General features: G+C 39.1%; 1 protein-coding gene across 1 annotated transcript in view; it reads right to left on the bottom strand.

Annotated features, from left to right (window-relative positions):
• The window catches only part of SLC5A12 (solute carrier family 5 member 12), an 89607-nt gene that overhangs the window by 34619 nt on the left and 37235 nt on the right, over window positions 1-17753 (bottom strand). The window contains exons 4-8 of the mRNA XM_082269829.1: window positions 14098-14165; window positions 10871-11025; window positions 8105-8245; window positions 4608-4737; window positions 1-66 (exon numbers count right to left, since the gene is read on the bottom strand). The exon at window positions 1-66 is cut by the window's left edge and continues 23 nt beyond it. Coding sequence (XP_082125955.1) covers window positions 1-66; window positions 4608-4737; window positions 8105-8245; window positions 10871-11025; window positions 14098-14165 — 560 coding nt within the window. The remainder of the gene's footprint in view (window positions 67-4607; window positions 4738-8104; window positions 8246-10870; window positions 11026-14097; window positions 14166-17753) is intronic.

Raw genomic sequence — 17753 nt, 5'->3', positions numbered from 1 at the left:
TGCCACAAAGAGACCCGGCAGTCCAGGCATTTTTTCAAATAAGTTCATAACAAAGTAGGGCATCATCTGCAAAACAGAAACTTTGATTAGACACTTGTCCTAACTATATAAAATATTAATAATATGATATATGATAATAATGAAGATAGAACTATACTTGTATACACATGTGGCAATTTCAGACTTTTATGCTATACCTTTATGTCATGTTCAAATTAAAGCTAAACATAGATGGATCCAATCTTGGCTGATTTAGCAGGGACCGGCCGAGATTCGCTTCATCTATAGGCAGGCTGGTTGTATCCATCCATCTATTAATCAAATTAGGTGCAACCAGCCTGTCGGATTGTTTACATGCAAGTACTGCTGGTGGCTATTGCTCCTAGCTGTAATAATTGTGTTCTACCGGGCAGGAAGACTCCCCGCCAGCAGAACACAATAGAACTTTGGGAGAGATTCCCCCACCAACACTGACTGGGGCAGATTTACTAAAACTGGTTCACACAGAATTTGGCACAGCTGTGCATAGTCACCAATCAGCTTCTAGGTTTTATTGGCAAAGCTTAATTGAACAAGTTACATAATAGTTGAGGTTGAATAAAGACTATAGCCCATCCAGTTCAACCCGTGTAGGTGTGTATAGCCGCAATCATCTCTCATACCCCTGAATGTCCTGATCCTTGAGAAGTTAGAAGTTGAAGTTAGAAGCTGATTGGTTACTATGCACAGCTGCACCAGATTCCGTGTTCTCCAGTCTTAGTAAATCCCCCCACCCCACCCCACTGTGTTGATGGGAGTAATCAAGTGATTTTTTTTCCTTCCACCTGTGTTGAAAAGAAAGAACATTGCATTTTCTATGTCCTGCTTAACAACTGGGAACCAAGCAGCACAGTTCTTGATCATGTGATCACCATAATTGCCAATCATGGTGATCATATAAGGTTTGTTGATAAACAAATCTCTGCCAGCTATCACCGTTTATGTCTTTATGTGCACTTTCTATGAACAGAACAAGAGGTATAGTAAGCATTACAGTTGTTATGAAAAAACAATTACAAACTATATATATATATATATATATATATATATATATATATATATATATATATATATATATATATATGTATAAATAGCAGTACACAAACCAATTGTAAACATTGTTTTTACATTTGTTAGCTTATAATAAAAAATCCTGAGCTGAATAATAATTAGAGCCACTAACCATATAAAAGCCTTACATGTCCTTTAAAAAGTAATGTAACAGTTTGCAGATTATTTATAGGTTTATTGTCAAATTAACTGGCGTATTCTGACTCATGAATAAATTTGGTCTAGGCATTTAGCCTTCAATGACCTCTGGACATGTAGGAGTTAAAGGGAAGCTGTCAAGATAGAAGTATGGGAGCACCCATTGCTGACTTATTTATGTATGCTCAGGACTGTGTTCTTTACCCTTTTTATGCTGCTAGCTTTAGTAAATAGATAGGAAGGAATATTATATTTACATGTTTTATATTTTTTATACTTTTTTTTACATTTCTTCAGTTGCTTCCTAGTTTCTGGCCTAGGCCAAAGTGATGATGGACAAACAAATTCTCCTGCGCTCAACAGAGATGTGGTGGTGTTAAGTCTCTATGGCTCCAGGTATATGCACAGATTTTGCTGCCCTCCTGGGGTCAGGGGAAACTCTGTGTTTTCCCAAGGGCTCTGAGGAGGAGGGGATCTCCCCTCGAAACGCGTCAGCCATTCAGAGGGTCCTCTGGCATTCAGGTCACTGTCCTGGAGACCTGGTTGCTTTGGGTCCATTTTGTGTATCTATATGCTTTTACGTAATTTTATGTTTGTGAGTATAACTCTTCTTAAGTCATTTTAATAAATTCTACTTGGGTAACACACAAGGTCTTTGATTTACGGTGCATGCTGCGCTCCAGCCCTCACTTCCATTTGTTTCCATCTTTCCTCCTCGGATGCCGGCAGGACACTAACAGAGGGGAAACAGCTTGATTCACCAGCTGAAGGCTTCTAAATCCAATTCCAAGACGCCACAGAGGGACCTTCCACCTAATTTAAAAGCCTTTTCATACACATGGCTAATGTGAGTTTTCAATCAGCTTGCTACTTATTATTAAAGTGTATTTTTACAGTCTGCATTTAGAGGCGCCTCTGTATCTGTATTTTAGTAAATATAAACTGCTAAATACATTTTCTCATCAGCAGTATATAGCAGTCTTGTGACTTCTTTCAGTGTCTTGTCGAGCACTGAGTAAAGCTTGTAGGAGGAGTTTTCATTCTATGCTTATGATTATTAAAGTGTAGTTTTACAGTCTGCATTTAGAGGCGCCTCTGTATCTGTTTTTTTGCATGTCCTGGAACAATCACTTCTGTCATCCCCCCATGCTGATGGCTACCCTAGAACTTGTGGACTTATTTATTGATGGTGGCCCAAAATTTCTGGACACTACAAGTTTATAAGGACTTTTTTGCTTATTACCATTGAACTAGCGCCGATCCATCTATACTTGTTTTGCTATATTTACTAAAATCATTGTATTTCAATGTTATGTGTACTGTGGGAGAGAAGATATAGTGAATGCACGATCTGTTCCCATCCGATTCCCCCATAGAGATGCATGAGGATCTGACAGCTGTGTCTCCGCACGCAGCGCAGAGACACAGCTGTCATCTGCCTGCTCAGCGGGGAATCGGCGGATAAATCCCCCGCTGAGAAAAATTGAGTCCGTCTGACGGACTCCTGTGTGTGAAAGGGGCCTAATGCATTATCTGCATTAACCCTCCTGGCTGTCTGATTATGTCAATATTTGTGAATGTCAAAGCGGTACATTGTTTTGCATGGAAATCTGTTGTTTTATATTGTAGGCCTGTAATTCTTAGGGAAAAAAAACAGCAAATCTTTTTAAAATAAATTAGTAATAAATAAATAAATAAATTAATAAATTAATTAATTCATAACTTAATAAATTATTATTTAAAAAGTATTAATAAAAATAAAAGGATTAAAACAGTAAAGGTGCAGGCAGGGCACTGGACAAAGCACTAGAGACAAAACTGAGGTGAAATGGTTTAACACAGTAATGTAATTCTAACAGATTACAATGTATTACAATGTGTATGTCATGTTTTTTTTTTATTTGAGTTTCACCCCCCTGTGTCACGGCGCCCGTAGGGAAGGGAACCCAGAAGATGGATGCTGGGATTGGCGGGAGGATACAGCGGGAGGACATCAAGGGATCACACAGGGACAAGGTAAGTATCACTACAGGGTAATCCCGAGTGTGGCTCGGGGTTACCGCTTTTGGTACTGAAAATTAACCCCGAATCACACTCGGGATTACCGCCAGGGAGATTAAGGTTACAAACCTTCTGTGTCCAGGATCCCTCCCAGCCCCCCCCCCCCGATACGTACCTGAGCCCATTCTTGATCCATCGCTGTGTTTGGTCTCTTCTTCCCCACAGGTCAGATTGATAGCAGCGGGAGGGGAGGTGGGAGGGGGATGGTAAGGGTTGAGCTGAGCCGCACTGTCTGTGTAATTGGACGCAGACAGCATGGCTTGGGATCGAGCTTACAGGAGTACACCCATAGGAAGCGGCTTCCTATGGTGGGCACTTACTGAAGAGGAAGAGCCAGGAGCGTTGTTGGGGGACCCCAGAAGAAGTGTATTGGGGCTGCTGTGTGTAAAACTTTTGCACAGAGCAGGCGAGTGTAACATGCTTATTATTAAAAAATAAATAAATAAGGTTCAGAATCACTTTTAATATTGTTTTAGGTTTGTGGTGTTTAGACACAATGTAGTTGCGTTTTAACCAGGACAAGCAGGAAACCTGTAAACTGTTAAGGTATCTGATATATACCTTTTTTAGGGTCATGGAGACTCACATGTAGTAAAGGAAAGATAAGGATCATTGTCCTGGGCTTTGCACCTTTAAAAACAAGTCAGCAATGTAAGGTGCAATATTTGTGTCATAAAAGGTTACTATTAATATTGGCTTCTTCCATGTAGGCAACAGAGATAAGGCACATTGCACTTATAGCAATTATATCTCTGTTTATTGGTGGATGGAGGATCAGTAAAGAAGACTTTTGTTCCACTGTTAAGAGCTATTGCACTTTTAAAATAACAGCCAACATAAACCTTTACATGCAATAACTCATATAATATAATAATATATATTATATTATTATATATTATATATTAAATTATAATAAAGAGAAACTCTGCTGGATTATAAATGCACAAAATTCAATAAAATAGGAGCCAGAGCTGAAAGAGAGGTTCCATTATTTAAATATTTAAATATGGCTACAACACAGTACCAATCTCTGACCTCATAGTGCTGCATCAGCCAATATATATATATATATATATATATATATATATATATATATATATATATGCAGTATATTAAAATATACTGTCATTTAAAATATGCGCGTGTTACAGATAAGTATATTACTGTAGAAAATATCTTAGTGCAAAGGCCAGATGTCAGGTTAATAATTGTTTCAGTATGCACAGTGGAAAATCTCAGTGTTTGAAATGGAGAAGTAACATAACTTCTACTGTGCTAAAGTTTTGCTGATCATGCACCTGGTCAGGAGCACTTATAAATCCTGCAGTCCAAGGATCGCAACCTTGATAGTGTGCATACATGATCAAACCAGAGAACACAGCGCAAACCAAGATCACCCACAGTCCAACCAGGTTAAGATACAAGGCTCTGAAAGAGAAAAGTATAGGTTGAGAGCTTATTACTAAAGAGATAGATACACAAAAATAATAAACTAATGTCAGCGCTCAACAGTGATGGAATCTACAAGTCTACTGCATGCCCATAAAAGTTCTAATTATTAGCACAGAGTGCACAGTTTCTTTAACATAATGCAGTAGAAAAAAACATCTACTTCCTTGCAGCTCTCTCCAGACTGGGAAACATCAGGAAAACTGTAAATGAAAGAGAAAGCACACTGGCATAATGAAAGATCCTCAAAAAATATTTAATAGGTTAAAATAAATATATTGCGCTCACAAAAGTGACATAAAGACACACTTCTCACACAATTTCCATAAGGAACAACTTATTGACCAATGAATGCACTCAACCATCCACAGGGACCTGATGAAGAGGCAATGCCTCGAAATGGGTTAGAAGGATATTAGAGGTTGGAGCAAATTATGATAGACGCTTGTCTTTATATCAGTTTTGTGAGTACAATATAATATTTATTTTAACCAATTTTGGAGGATCCGAAACTATGCCAGCGCACTCTCTATTTCACATTTTCGAGCTGGCAGGAGTTTGTATAATCTGTGGATGTAACATTCAATTTATGGTATTCACCTTTGAAGTTCATACTGCCGCAATGTGCTGTTCATCCACTGTTTATGCAAATTTATGACGTCCGGATGTTTTTTGTGGTCATTGTTTTTAATGTTATGCACAGGATTGGTAATTAGGTGGAACTAAGGTACTGGATACATGTACCATATAATTTGTAATTATGTGGATGTCCTTTAGGCATTTTACATTTTTAAAATAAATGCTATTTTTATTAATTAGGCCACGGTTGTTATTTATGTTACCGCTATTTACCCTCCTCAACTTGTGGGAACTCTTTTTTCTTGTGTATAATGGATAAATTATTGCATGCTGTATCCACATGGGTCTTTAACAGTTTATATTATATTTTTTTATTATCAATAATAAAAAGACAATATGTCCTTTTTTCTTTTGAGGTTTATCTTTATACTTGTTAAGTGCTCAGAATCTAATCTAGACAGTGCGTTACAGATGCAGCAAAAAACAGTCCAAGCTTTTAAGTAAAGATAAAATCTTTTTCATTATCTGGAAATAACAGAAAGCTGTAGTTTTAATAATTGGAATCTATTCACCAGAGATAATTTACAGCTGTAAAACAATTGTCTATCCTAGAATAGCGTTGCAGTGTACTGTGATCTGTATGTGTAAAATGTGCAATTTATGGCATGTGTTGGTAATAATGTAACATTACTTATACATAAAACAAAATTCCTCCCATATCAATATGAGTTACTATCATGCTGTGTACGCAGAAAGCCTTCTGGAAGAAAGGCCACAAGCTTTATTAGCCAAAGGCTAAAGAGGAGTTTTTTTTTTTATGTTTTTTATATCCACCTACTGTATATGATTATTTTCCTGATTTGGCTCCAAAAACCTGTTTAAAAAAAAATCTTCAGATTTTATTTGGCTAAAGTATATGTCCAGCTAAAACTGGACACCATTGCATCTTCCATAATAAATAAGTCTCACTTAACAACTGCAAATTCACTGTTGTTTCCGGTTATAGGTAATTCGGCCTTCCCCCCCGGGGCTGGTTGACAGCCCACTACGGGAATTGGGCAAAAGAGGTTACTCTCAAGTAACCAATTTCTTATGTGAAAACCAATGGCCTAAGCTTGAACAATTGACCAATGTACAAGAACGATTCCGTATACCCTTCTGAAATGCGTTACAATTGCTACACTTTTTACGTACGCTACCCCCACCAGAAGTCTTCAAAAGGGACCTTACTCCATTTGAGGAATATTGTGCAGGTAGAGATGTTTTAGCTCGACCATTATCTAAAATATATAGTTTGCTGTTACTATCTCCGGAAATTGGGCGACTACCGTGTTTGGAAAAATGGGAGAGAGATCTGAATTGTACATTCACACAGAAACAGGAACAAGCTATATATAACCTTGCATTGAAGGCTCCTGTCTGCACATCAATTCAAGAGTCTAATTATAAGATTCTTACAAGATGATATCAGGTCCCTTCCCTTCTCCATAAGGCTTACGCACATATCTCAAACATTTGTTGGAGATGTCAAGAGGAGCCGGAAACAATTCTACATGTATTTTGGACCTGCCCGAAACTAAGTGGGTTTTAGGCGGATATTCGTGAATTGGCCCAAAGATTTACGAATTACGAGATCCCTACTGATCCCGCATTTTTTTTTTATTACACGTTTCGGATATTACATTGGAGGAATATAAAACATCAATTTTGTTTCATATAGTAAACGCAGCCAAATCATGCATTCCTTTGCGATGGAAATCAAGGGGTCCCTCCTACCATTGGTGATTGTATAAGTAAAGTGGAAGATACCAATAAAATGGAGGATTTGCGACTTTCACGTGAGCAAAAAAAAGATAGGTATGATAAGACATGGGGATCATGGAACCTTTTCATTTCGTCTATAAAGGGACGAAATATGCTTTTTTCAGTAGAGATAAGGAATGGTCAAGTTTAAAATTTAGGATTACAATTTGGACAAGATAAGAGAATAGTATATGCCTTCAATTTCTCCTCCCCTTCTTCCCTTTTTTTTTTCTCCTTTTCTCTTCCTTCTTTTTGTCTTTTTGTCTTTTCCTTTTTCCTTTTTCTTTTTATAAAGAAAAGGGAAGACTGGTTTAGTATCTTTATCAGTACAGGCGTTCTTATCTTAGGCCAACTTTTTTTTTTGTTTTTGATGTAAAAAGGTCTTGTATAGATGTTAATAGTTGGCGGTTAAATGTGAATATTTGCATTGTTTGTGTTATTGGATTTGATATCCCAGTCTTTCTTTGAATAAATAAATAAATAAAATAATAATAAAAAAAAAAAAACTGGACACCATCATATGAAAAAAATGAAACTACCCCAAATACAACTCCCAAAAAAAACACCTAAGCAAATATACAGGGCAGAAATTGACAATTTGGTATTTTGTAGCAATTTAAAATTTGCCTAAATTACTCCACTCACACCTATTTACATCAACCCTTGGATTTGGGCACAAAGAAAAATACACTGAAAATTAGATTAGAAGATTAAATAAAATACTGTATATTTTAGTTTTTTTGCATTGGGGTAATTATAGTTATCTTCTTGTTTGACAAGTAACAGCACTAGCCTCTAAAAAGAACACTAAAAAATGTCAAATAGCATAGACAATCATACTTAAAAAACATGATTTTTTTAAAAATAATTCTTATTGCATATGTTGGATAAGGTTAAAGATTACCAAAGTACAGTATGTTTTATAAACTGTTTTCAGAAGATCTAGTGATTTTATTCCACTTACAGTTTTGCATGTTTTTCTGTTTTGCAGGAAATGCATCTCTGAATAGTTGACTGGTTGACCCCATAAATGCCTAGCCATGTAAATGTTCCTCCCACTGCAATAGTCCAGAAGGTATGTCTTCTTAGTGGATCTACACTGAAACTAAAATAATAATAAAAAAGATAAGTTAGATCAGATAAGATAAGATTTATTGTTATTGCAAATAGTTCACAATGACATTTCTTAAAAACTCCTCATATTATAGACAAAAACATATAACAATACGTCACTCATTCGATCTGAAGTTGAATTATATAAAATATACAAATATATTTGTTCCTTTTAAGTATGTTAACCACTTGCGGACTGCCTACCGTACATATATTACAGCAGGGCGGCCGCTCTGTGCCCGATCACGTACCTAGTACGTGATCTGACACTTCTGTGTCTGGGGTGCGCACGCACACGCCACCGGCAGCCCACTCCCCCTCTGATTCTACACAGTGGGAGCCCAGCTGCGGATACCATGGACTTGATGTCCAATGGCACCCGCCGATTACACAGGGCACAGGCAGAATGACAACCTGCCAATATAAACAAGGCAGACTGCCATTCTGGTAGAAGGGAAGGCACAGATCCTGTGTTTCTGCAAAACAGGAACACAAATCTCTGCCTGCGCCTAGTCAAAGCACCTCCTCCACAGTGAGTAAGCACAACCTAGGAGCACAGTTAACTCTTTGATCGCTCCTGATGTTAACCCCTTCCCTGCCAGTATCATTAGTACAGTGACTGAATATTTTTTTAGCACTGATCACTGTATTAGTGTAACTGGTCCCCAAAAAGTGTCAAAAGTGTCGGTTAGGTGTCTGATTTGTCCGCTGCAATATTGAAGTCCCGCTGTTAAAAAAAAATAAAAAAAATAAATATAAATATCCCATAGTTTTTAGACGCTATAACTTTTGCACAAACCAATCAATATACACTTGTTGGGATTTTTGTTTTTAAAAATACGAAGCAGAATACATATTGACATAAATTGATTAAGAAATCTGTTTTTAAAATGATTTTATTGGGTATGTTTTATAGCAGAAAGTAAAAAATATTGTTTTTTTTTGGTTTTTTTTTTGTAGGTATTACCAGAGTTTAGAGGCAGTGAAAGCTCCTCTCCTGAACGCAGAAAATACGCATTAGGGAGAGGTGCTTTTGGGCATAAAAAACACGCCTAAACTCACTTCAGCATTTATTCTTTTCAATGGCCAGAATAAATTTAAATTATAGCCAATGAAATAAATAAACTCCCCAACGCCAAATGCTGGTAAACTCACCTAGACTGCTTTGTAAAAATGCAGCTTAGGTGAGTATTTAGGGCTGGTTTCCTCCTGTCAGGAGATACGGCATTTACAAGAAACCAGTGTGCATGAAGCCCGTTCTTACCATTGACTCATCCCTGCCCTGCTCATTCAGTTGTCAACCAGGGATAAAAAGGAAAAGGTAAACTGACACTCTACACCAGACCCCCTCACTGCAGTTACCTCCTTGGGTGATGCAGTTTTACTGTCCACACAGCCCAGGTCCTAGGGTTTGAAAACCACACTGTTCCTCCTCTTCTTTCCCTAAGGAGGCTGGGACGGATCAGTGCTGGTATGATTGGTCAGAACAATGACAACATGACTGTGCTGACTAATCAGAACCACTCTGATCTGTACCAGTGTCCCTGGGGGAAGACAAAGAAAAGTCTGAGAGTTTTCATAGCTCCCAACTGTCCCTTTTTTGGAAGAAATGTCCCTGATTTGGAACAAAATCCCTATGTCCCTCTTTCCTCCTCATTTGTCCCTCATTTTGGTCTGATCTGTATAATTGTTTATAAAATTCACTTTTTATCTTTTAGAAAGTGTTTCCCAGTGCTAGACCTTTCATCCAATTTCTAAATTGCTGCATTTGTACATTTCAAAAGCCAGTATAAAAGAATAGTAAAAAAAAAAAAGCACTTGTGGGATTAACTAATCATATTTTTTTGTATAATTCTCCTTTAAAGGGAGGTGACAGGGGTGTGTCCTATGCCTACATACTTTTGCTAATAGGTGTCCCTCATTCCCATCTCAAAAATTGGGAGGTATGAGTTTTGGATCCTGACGATTGTAATGGACTCTCTTGACAGTGTAGTCAAGGGTACACTCACTAGACATGTATTAAAAAAAGCAGTATCAAAATTTACAGTGTAAAAGTAATAATGGCGTCTTTTTAAGTAAACCTGATACCACCACACACTGCCTAGACAGGCTGCAGTTCAGAATATCAACACCTTCATCAATATAAATCCTAACAACCCACTCTCTCTCTTCATGCTTATCCATACCCTCAACTACAGATTTCATATCAATAGGTGATATGAACCCATAGCCATGCACTCTATGCTTGGCCAGGTCACAATCTTGTCTTCCTCTGAGCCAATGGGTTCCCAGGTCTGCACATGCATTGCCTTTTCTCTGGAGGCCCTAATAGAGAAGCCCTTCCTCAGTCTTGCATGTGGGTGGCTTCTCCATTAGGGCCTCTGGAAGAAAAACTCTGATTTTCAACTACTTATTATTCAGACATGATAAAAACTATTTAAAGTAAAACTGACTTCTGCATTTTAACACTAAAGTCTTGCTTACCATAATTTCAATTTCAAGATGTTATTGTTACAAAATAAAAATATGTTAATTAATGTTTTGTTCTTTTCATATTTATTTTGTTTAGCCTAACTTTTAAATCCATTAGAAAATAATTATCCTGTTTGATACTTACTCAACAATGTCCACGCGTGATCCATTCGTAGCAATCTTCCATACTTCACTTGGACCTCCATTTTGGATTGTTCCCTCAACAAGAACTGATAAAAATCCAACAACCATCACAATCATCTGAAAGGCATCTGTCCATACAACTGCCTTGAGTCCTCCCTAAGTAAAAAGAATAGCACTGATTATGTAATAAAAGATCATATATCATATATATATATATATATCATATACACATCTAAAAACAAAAAACAAAAAAACACAATAAATTGTGCCACTAAAGTAATAGTCTTTGCTTGATGGAAGCATAGTAAGCTACAATAAAGTGTTTACTTGATAAGAAACATAGACACCACTGTGCAATCCCAAGAAATGCCTCCTCATAAAATAAGTATTTAAAGAAAAATAATTGCACCAAACTGCACAATTGCCTCCACCTAAAAAACAAATGAAGGTGCTTACCAGATGTTATGACCTCATGTAGTATATAAAGCCACCCAAGGTTTCCAGATATCTTTATCTGTTATTTCAATGTTGCCCCATATCCCCTATTCTTTTTCACACTACTACTACTATTACTGTCTATGGTACAGACTTATTGGATTCTTGTAATAGGTGGAATAATTGTATCTTCAGCCTGGCTTCAGGTAAGTCTTTCCTAGAGAATTGTGGGAAAAAGCGTGGAAAAAATAGAGAGCTAGGGGATGATTTACTAAGGCAAATAGGCTGTTCACTTTCCAGGAAAGTTGCGCTTAAAAAGGGAATAAAACTCAGAACTTAGAGAATGTGGTGAAGTTAAAGTTTGCAAAGAATACCCAATCACGTGTAAGGAAAATAAAAAGAAAGCATTTTGTCTGCATGTGATTGGATGATGGAAGTCAGCAGAACTTTACCTCATTCAATAAGCTCAACTCCATAGTTGGCTCCACCTTTGTACCAGGCCATCTTGGTTCATACGCACATAGGTTTCTGAACTTTTTTTGACAGACTATGTGCAATCAAAATACTTTTACAAACCATTAGTTGGCGTGGGGAAAATGGGTAGCAGTTGCTTGCTGCATGCATGTGCAAATTAGGTCACCTTCTAAAGAAATTCACCATCCTGGCTATTTGCTATTCATAAGGATTTTGAGTAAGGCAGTGTTGGAAGAATGGGATAAGTCAGGAATCTTTCACCAGATGTAGCCGTAGATATATAAATATGTGAACCTAAAAATGTAGATAGAGGTAATACTTTATATAAATCGCAGTAGTTAGAGTGATGCTTTAGGATAACCTATCTTCTACTGAATGTTCTCGTTAGAGGTTTCTATACCCCCCTCCCCCCCTCTCCTTAATGAAAGGGGAGTTTGTGTGTTTCTTATTCCTACAGACTTTAAAAAACCTTGAGAGATAAAGAAGCAGGATGCTACATTCCAAAGACCAATTTCGAGAACCAGCTCTGACCGGAGAGATTATAGCTAAAGGATGAGGACAGTTGGTTAACCGTTACTTTACCAGAAGAAGAAGTGGACGTTGATTGGATGGAAATGTACTGTTACACCTTGGACCAGCCCAGAACACTCCTATACTTAACCTCCCTGGCGGTATGATTATGTCAGGAATTACATACCAAAAGCGGTACAATTGTTTTTATGGAAATTTGGCGTTATGTATTATAGGTCTACAATTCTTAGTAATTACTGACTTAAACCTAAACCTGACCAAAACAAGAGTCTAGTAGACATCCCAGATGTGATAAATTTGAAACACAAACACGTGAATTATAATCGAATCAATAATATTATATAATATATAACGCATGAATTATAATTGAATCAATAATATAATTTTATATATATATATATATATATGTGTGTGTGTGTATGTATATATATATATATATATATATATATATATATATATATATACCGGTATATATATATATATATATATATATGCGCATATATATATATATATATATGCTCACACACACATATATATATATATAATATAAAATGTGTTTTGTGTTTTTTTGTTTTTTTTTAATTTCCCTCCCTAGTTCCGCTCCCATGCAGCATTGCTGCTGCAGGGAACGGAACTAGGAAGTCATCACACCGACGGAGGGACGGAGGAGCGGCGGGACTCTCGGCTGGCGATCTCAGCAATGAGAGATCATCGCTGGATCGCCAGGAGAAGGTAAGAGAACACCGCTGCGCTCTCTGCAATCCACCCCGAGCGTGACTCGGGGTTACCGCTCCTGATATGAAAAATCAACCCCGAGTCACGCTCGGGATTACCGCCAAGGAGGTTAATAAATATTCATCACTATAAAAAGTGCAAACTCTATTGTCTTGGTAGATTTTTATGCATGAGACAGACCGCTTTGTCTGAACTCTGTATATATCTCCATGTGCATGTGAATAAACGAATTCCTCTTGTTTTCCAAATCACCGGATCTGAGTTTTTCCTACAGGCAGCCATCTGCTTCTATGCATGGCCAAGTTTTCCCACATCCTAGTTCTAAAATGACCTAATCACATAACTAGCCTGTATATGGATAGTGTAAAGCTTAACTCTAAGCAGATTCAAGTATGGTTTAAATACCCCCACCTTCTTATACGGTGTAATATCTACTCCAACTCTTTCCCTTATACTCATAACTCAAGTTACCAATGTTCCTGTATCCGATTACATAAAATGTACTTATCGAGGGCCTCAATACCGTCAGGTGGCGGATCCTACACCAGACACTAATAGATCCCATTTGGGATGTTACCTCATCAGTTTTTCTATTATTACACCCACATGACTGAGAAAGTTCTCCACATTCTTAACTACAATTTTATACCAAGTTTAATTACTGGCTATACTGTACCTACTTGTTGATGTCATTTTTGTTCCTTTTGGTCATATCTATGTACCAACTCTTTGTAATGCTTCTTTGTGCAATAACAATAAAAATAATTGAAACAAATATGGTTTAAATATCTGGATTTGGCTTGGTGTTGGCTTCTTGTAATCTACTGGGCAGCTGAGCTCAGACAGAGAGAGGAAGGGGCAGTACTTGAAGCCAATAATGTATGCTAACAAATGCATAAAAGGAACATGCTGACAGACGGAGAGAGCAGGGTGTGCAAAAGGACGAGGTTATTAGTCTGCTGCTGCTTCTTCACTGTTCAGTTACAGGTTGGGGTGGGGAGGTTACCTCGCTGCAAAGCCTAACTGCATACAGAAGTAAGGCTGAATACTTACCAATGTGCAGTAAAAGGTGCAGACAATACCAGTGGCAAACACAGATCCCCACAGATCAAATCCAGTTACTGTATAAAAAAAAAAAAAAATAAGATATTTAAAAAACTGTATGAGACTGGCAGTGGTGTTGTAGAGTGCTCTCATGCATTCCACATAAACATGTGTTCATCCACCCATTTTAAAAGAGAAGTGTGAGATTTTTTTGTTTTTTTAAATCATACTTGCCTAGGTGGATGCAACATTCACGCGATGCTGCATCTGTCCCCCACCGCCTCTAAGGCCGAGAACTGAGCGATCAAACACAGCTGATCACTACGTTCTCCCTGCCGCTTTGAGCAGAGAGCAGTGACTGTCAGATACTACTGTCTGCTCTGCCTCTCCAGTCCTCACTACAGTGCTGGGCTGTGGAGGGGGTGGGAGTGGCTGGCTCAGGCTCTCAGCAGTTCACTGAGAGGCTGAACCAGGTATCGGTCCAGGCTCCTGGGTTGATTCTTTCCCAAGCCTTGACTGGCTCTCTGATATCAGCTGACAGTGAGATTTAGCCTGCTGTCTGCTGAAAATGGGTCACAGGAGTGTAGAACAAACTGGGGAGGAAACACAACACCATCTGAGTGTAGCACATCAAGTATTTATTAGGCAAAGGTATACATGTACTCACACTTCAATATGAAATAAAGCATGTCGCACTGTACAGCAATTTCCCCTGCAGGGAGGAATATCTCAGGATGGCCGATGGGTGTTAGCCCTTCCGTTGTATAGCAAGGAGTCCACGCGGCTTCTCATGTCATCCACTAGTATTCTTCTGTAAAGATGAACTCCGGCAGAGTTGTATAAAGTACTCGAAACCCATACTTGAGTAAAAGTACAAGTGCTCGATCAAAAAGTGACTTGAGTAGAAGTGGAATTGCTCAATCAAAAAGTGACTTGAGTAGAAGTACTAAAGTATTCAACATTTTTGTACTTAAGTATCGCAAGTAGTTTTTTTTAAAAAATTGCTACTCAAGTACTAAAAGTAAAAGTACCAGTAGTTTTGAAAAAAAAAATTGCTACTCAAGTACTGAAAGTAAAAGTACAAGTACTGGGTTATGTAGTTATTAAAGAAAGAAGTCAAAAGTTTGAACATCATATTGTTTTTTATTATTTCAAATGCAGCTTTTATTTATACATACAGTAGCTTTTATTTTCATATGCGCTGATAATACACATGTTTTGAGCTTCATGAAACCTGCCATCTACTGTTCTGGCAGTGGTAATTTTTATAATAGTAACGAGTAACTATGCAGCACAAAAAAAAAAATATCGGAGTAGAAGTATTGAAATCATCGAAAAAATGTAGTGAAGTAAAAGTGGAAGTAGGAGAAAAAAATTATACTCTAGAAAAGTAGATACCGCCTTTCGGTACTTAAGTACAGTAGTGAAGTAGTTCTACTTAGTAACTATACATCTCTGAACTCCGGAATAAGCAAACATTTTCTAAGTACTTTGGTCATGTGTCTTCTTCTGGAATCTTGGTGAGCTTTGTGTATTTCTTCCAGATCTGTGCAGTAATCCAGTGTGAGAATTCCTATAATGAAGACCGCTCACTGCTGCTCTCTCTCCTTGTGCAGGGGGACTGGTCCATACTAGTGGATGACACAAGAAGCGGCGTGGACTCCTTGCTATACAACGGAAGAGCTGACATCCCTGCAGGGGAAACTGCTGTACAGCGCCACATGCTTTATTTCATATTGAAGTGTTAGTACATGTATACCTTTGGCTAATAAATACTTGATGTGCTACACTCAGATGGCAGTTGTTTCCTCCCCAGCTATCCACAAGCCCCTTTCTTGCTTGCACATTGAGCAGCTGTTTTAAAGAGCCAGCGCATGAACATCATCACCAACCAACTTTGAACGATTAATTTTGATCGATTAAATGTGAAATTTTATTGAACTTGTAATTGAACTTTCCATTTTATCTTACTACCTATGAGGATTAGCCCCTTTCTTCATTGCGCCAGTATGATTATTTAATGTTGGTGCAGAAAGAACCACACTCCTGTGATGCACAGGAGAAGAGCAGCCAAACAAGATTTTTGCTGTACTTTTCTTTTTAAGTTAGCTATACACATTGTAGTTTAATTGTAAAACCCCTATACAATCTTCTTTAAATTGACCAAAACCATGTAATGCAACAACAAACCTAAACAACCAAATCATATGGGCCCTTGTTCTGCAGAGTTGCAGATTGGGGCAGCGGGGCCACATCTCCTGGTGGGGCCCAAGGCAGCTGGGCTCCTCCTTGAGCCTTTGCCACTCACCTGACCTTTCCGCAGCCAGCTGCCCATTCAGTTTGGTCATTGGTTGTGCAGGGGGGGGGGGGGGGGCAGAAACTACAGGTCAGGTCAGGAGAGAGGGAATCTGGAGGGGACGCTGGACCAAAGGGAAAATAAGCTCCCTGTGCGCCTGAATAGGAGTAGTGGTGGGGTGGCTGCTTTGAAGCATGGAAGAATCAATCTCTCTTTTTTTCTCCTGCAGCCTCTTAAAGCCTGCTTCTCCTCCTCTCCCTCAGAGGCTGTAAGAGGAAGATGGAGAGGGTAAATCCTCTATATGCAGGTGCCCCCATCACTTTTCCTATCCAGATTCTTTCTGCTGTCACCCCTCCATGCTCTCAGCCCCCTCCCCAGTTCTCTCTGCCCCCTGTGCTCTCCAGCCCCCCAGTGTTTTCCAGCCCTCCTGTGCTCTATGGCTCCCCCCAGTGTTTCCCAGCCCCCCAGTGCTTTCCAGGCCCCCTTGTTCTCTCCACCCCCCTCATGCTCTCCACCCCCCCAGTGCTCCCTGCCCACCCTGTGCTCTCCAACCCCCCCCCCCCCGGTGATCTTCACCCCTGTGCTGTCAGGCTCCCCCTAGTGCTCATGACCTCTTGTGCTCTCTGCCCCCCTCTTGTGCTCTTCTGCCCCCCTGGTGCTCTCTGGACCCCACCTAGTGCTCTCTGCCCCCGTGCTCTTTGCCCCACTCCACATTCTTCAGCCCCCCCCTATGCTTCCGCCCCCCTTGTACTCTCTGCCCCCCTGTACTCTCCATACCCCCCCTGTGCTCTTTAGCCCCTCTATGCTCTATGACCCCCCCCCCCATACTCTATGCCACCCATGCTCTTTCTCAGGCCCCCTATCCTCCATTAGGATGGAGAGTGGGGAAGAGACTGGTAAATATGCCATAGGCTGCTCAGTCTAAAGTGCCCAGGCCTATTTCTTGTCCCAGTCTGAGGCCTGTCCCTCTCTCTGCTGCAGTGATTACACAACATGAGCTTAATCTGCAGGGCTAACAACCCTTGTCCTCTCTCCTGCTCTGAGCCAAGCAGGGTGGGCTGGGACAGCAGAAAGATTGGAGCATGCAGCTCCAGCTTTCCATTCTCTGTGCTGCCTGTCACAGACATGGCAGAACACAGAGCTTATCGCTCCCAATTATCAAAAGGGCTTGAGCTGCTTTTTGTTCATTAGGAGGAACATCTGCTCCATTTTTTATTTCTAGAAGAGTGGTGCAAGCTTTTGCTTGTACCACTCTTTGTAAATTCCCCCCATTGTTTTGTCAAATTTTTGTTCTGCTATACTGGCAATTTTCACACTGTGTGTGTGGTTGCAGAGAAATTATTCATTGAATTCAATTTAATTCAATTTT

This window comes from Pelophylax lessonae (genome assembly GCF_965119305.1).
Source record: "Pelophylax lessonae genome assembly, chromosome: 10".
NCBI lineage: Eukaryota > Metazoa > Chordata > Amphibia > Anura > Ranidae > Pelophylax > Pelophylax lessonae.
This window is presented reverse-complemented; position numbering and strand designations above follow the sequence as displayed.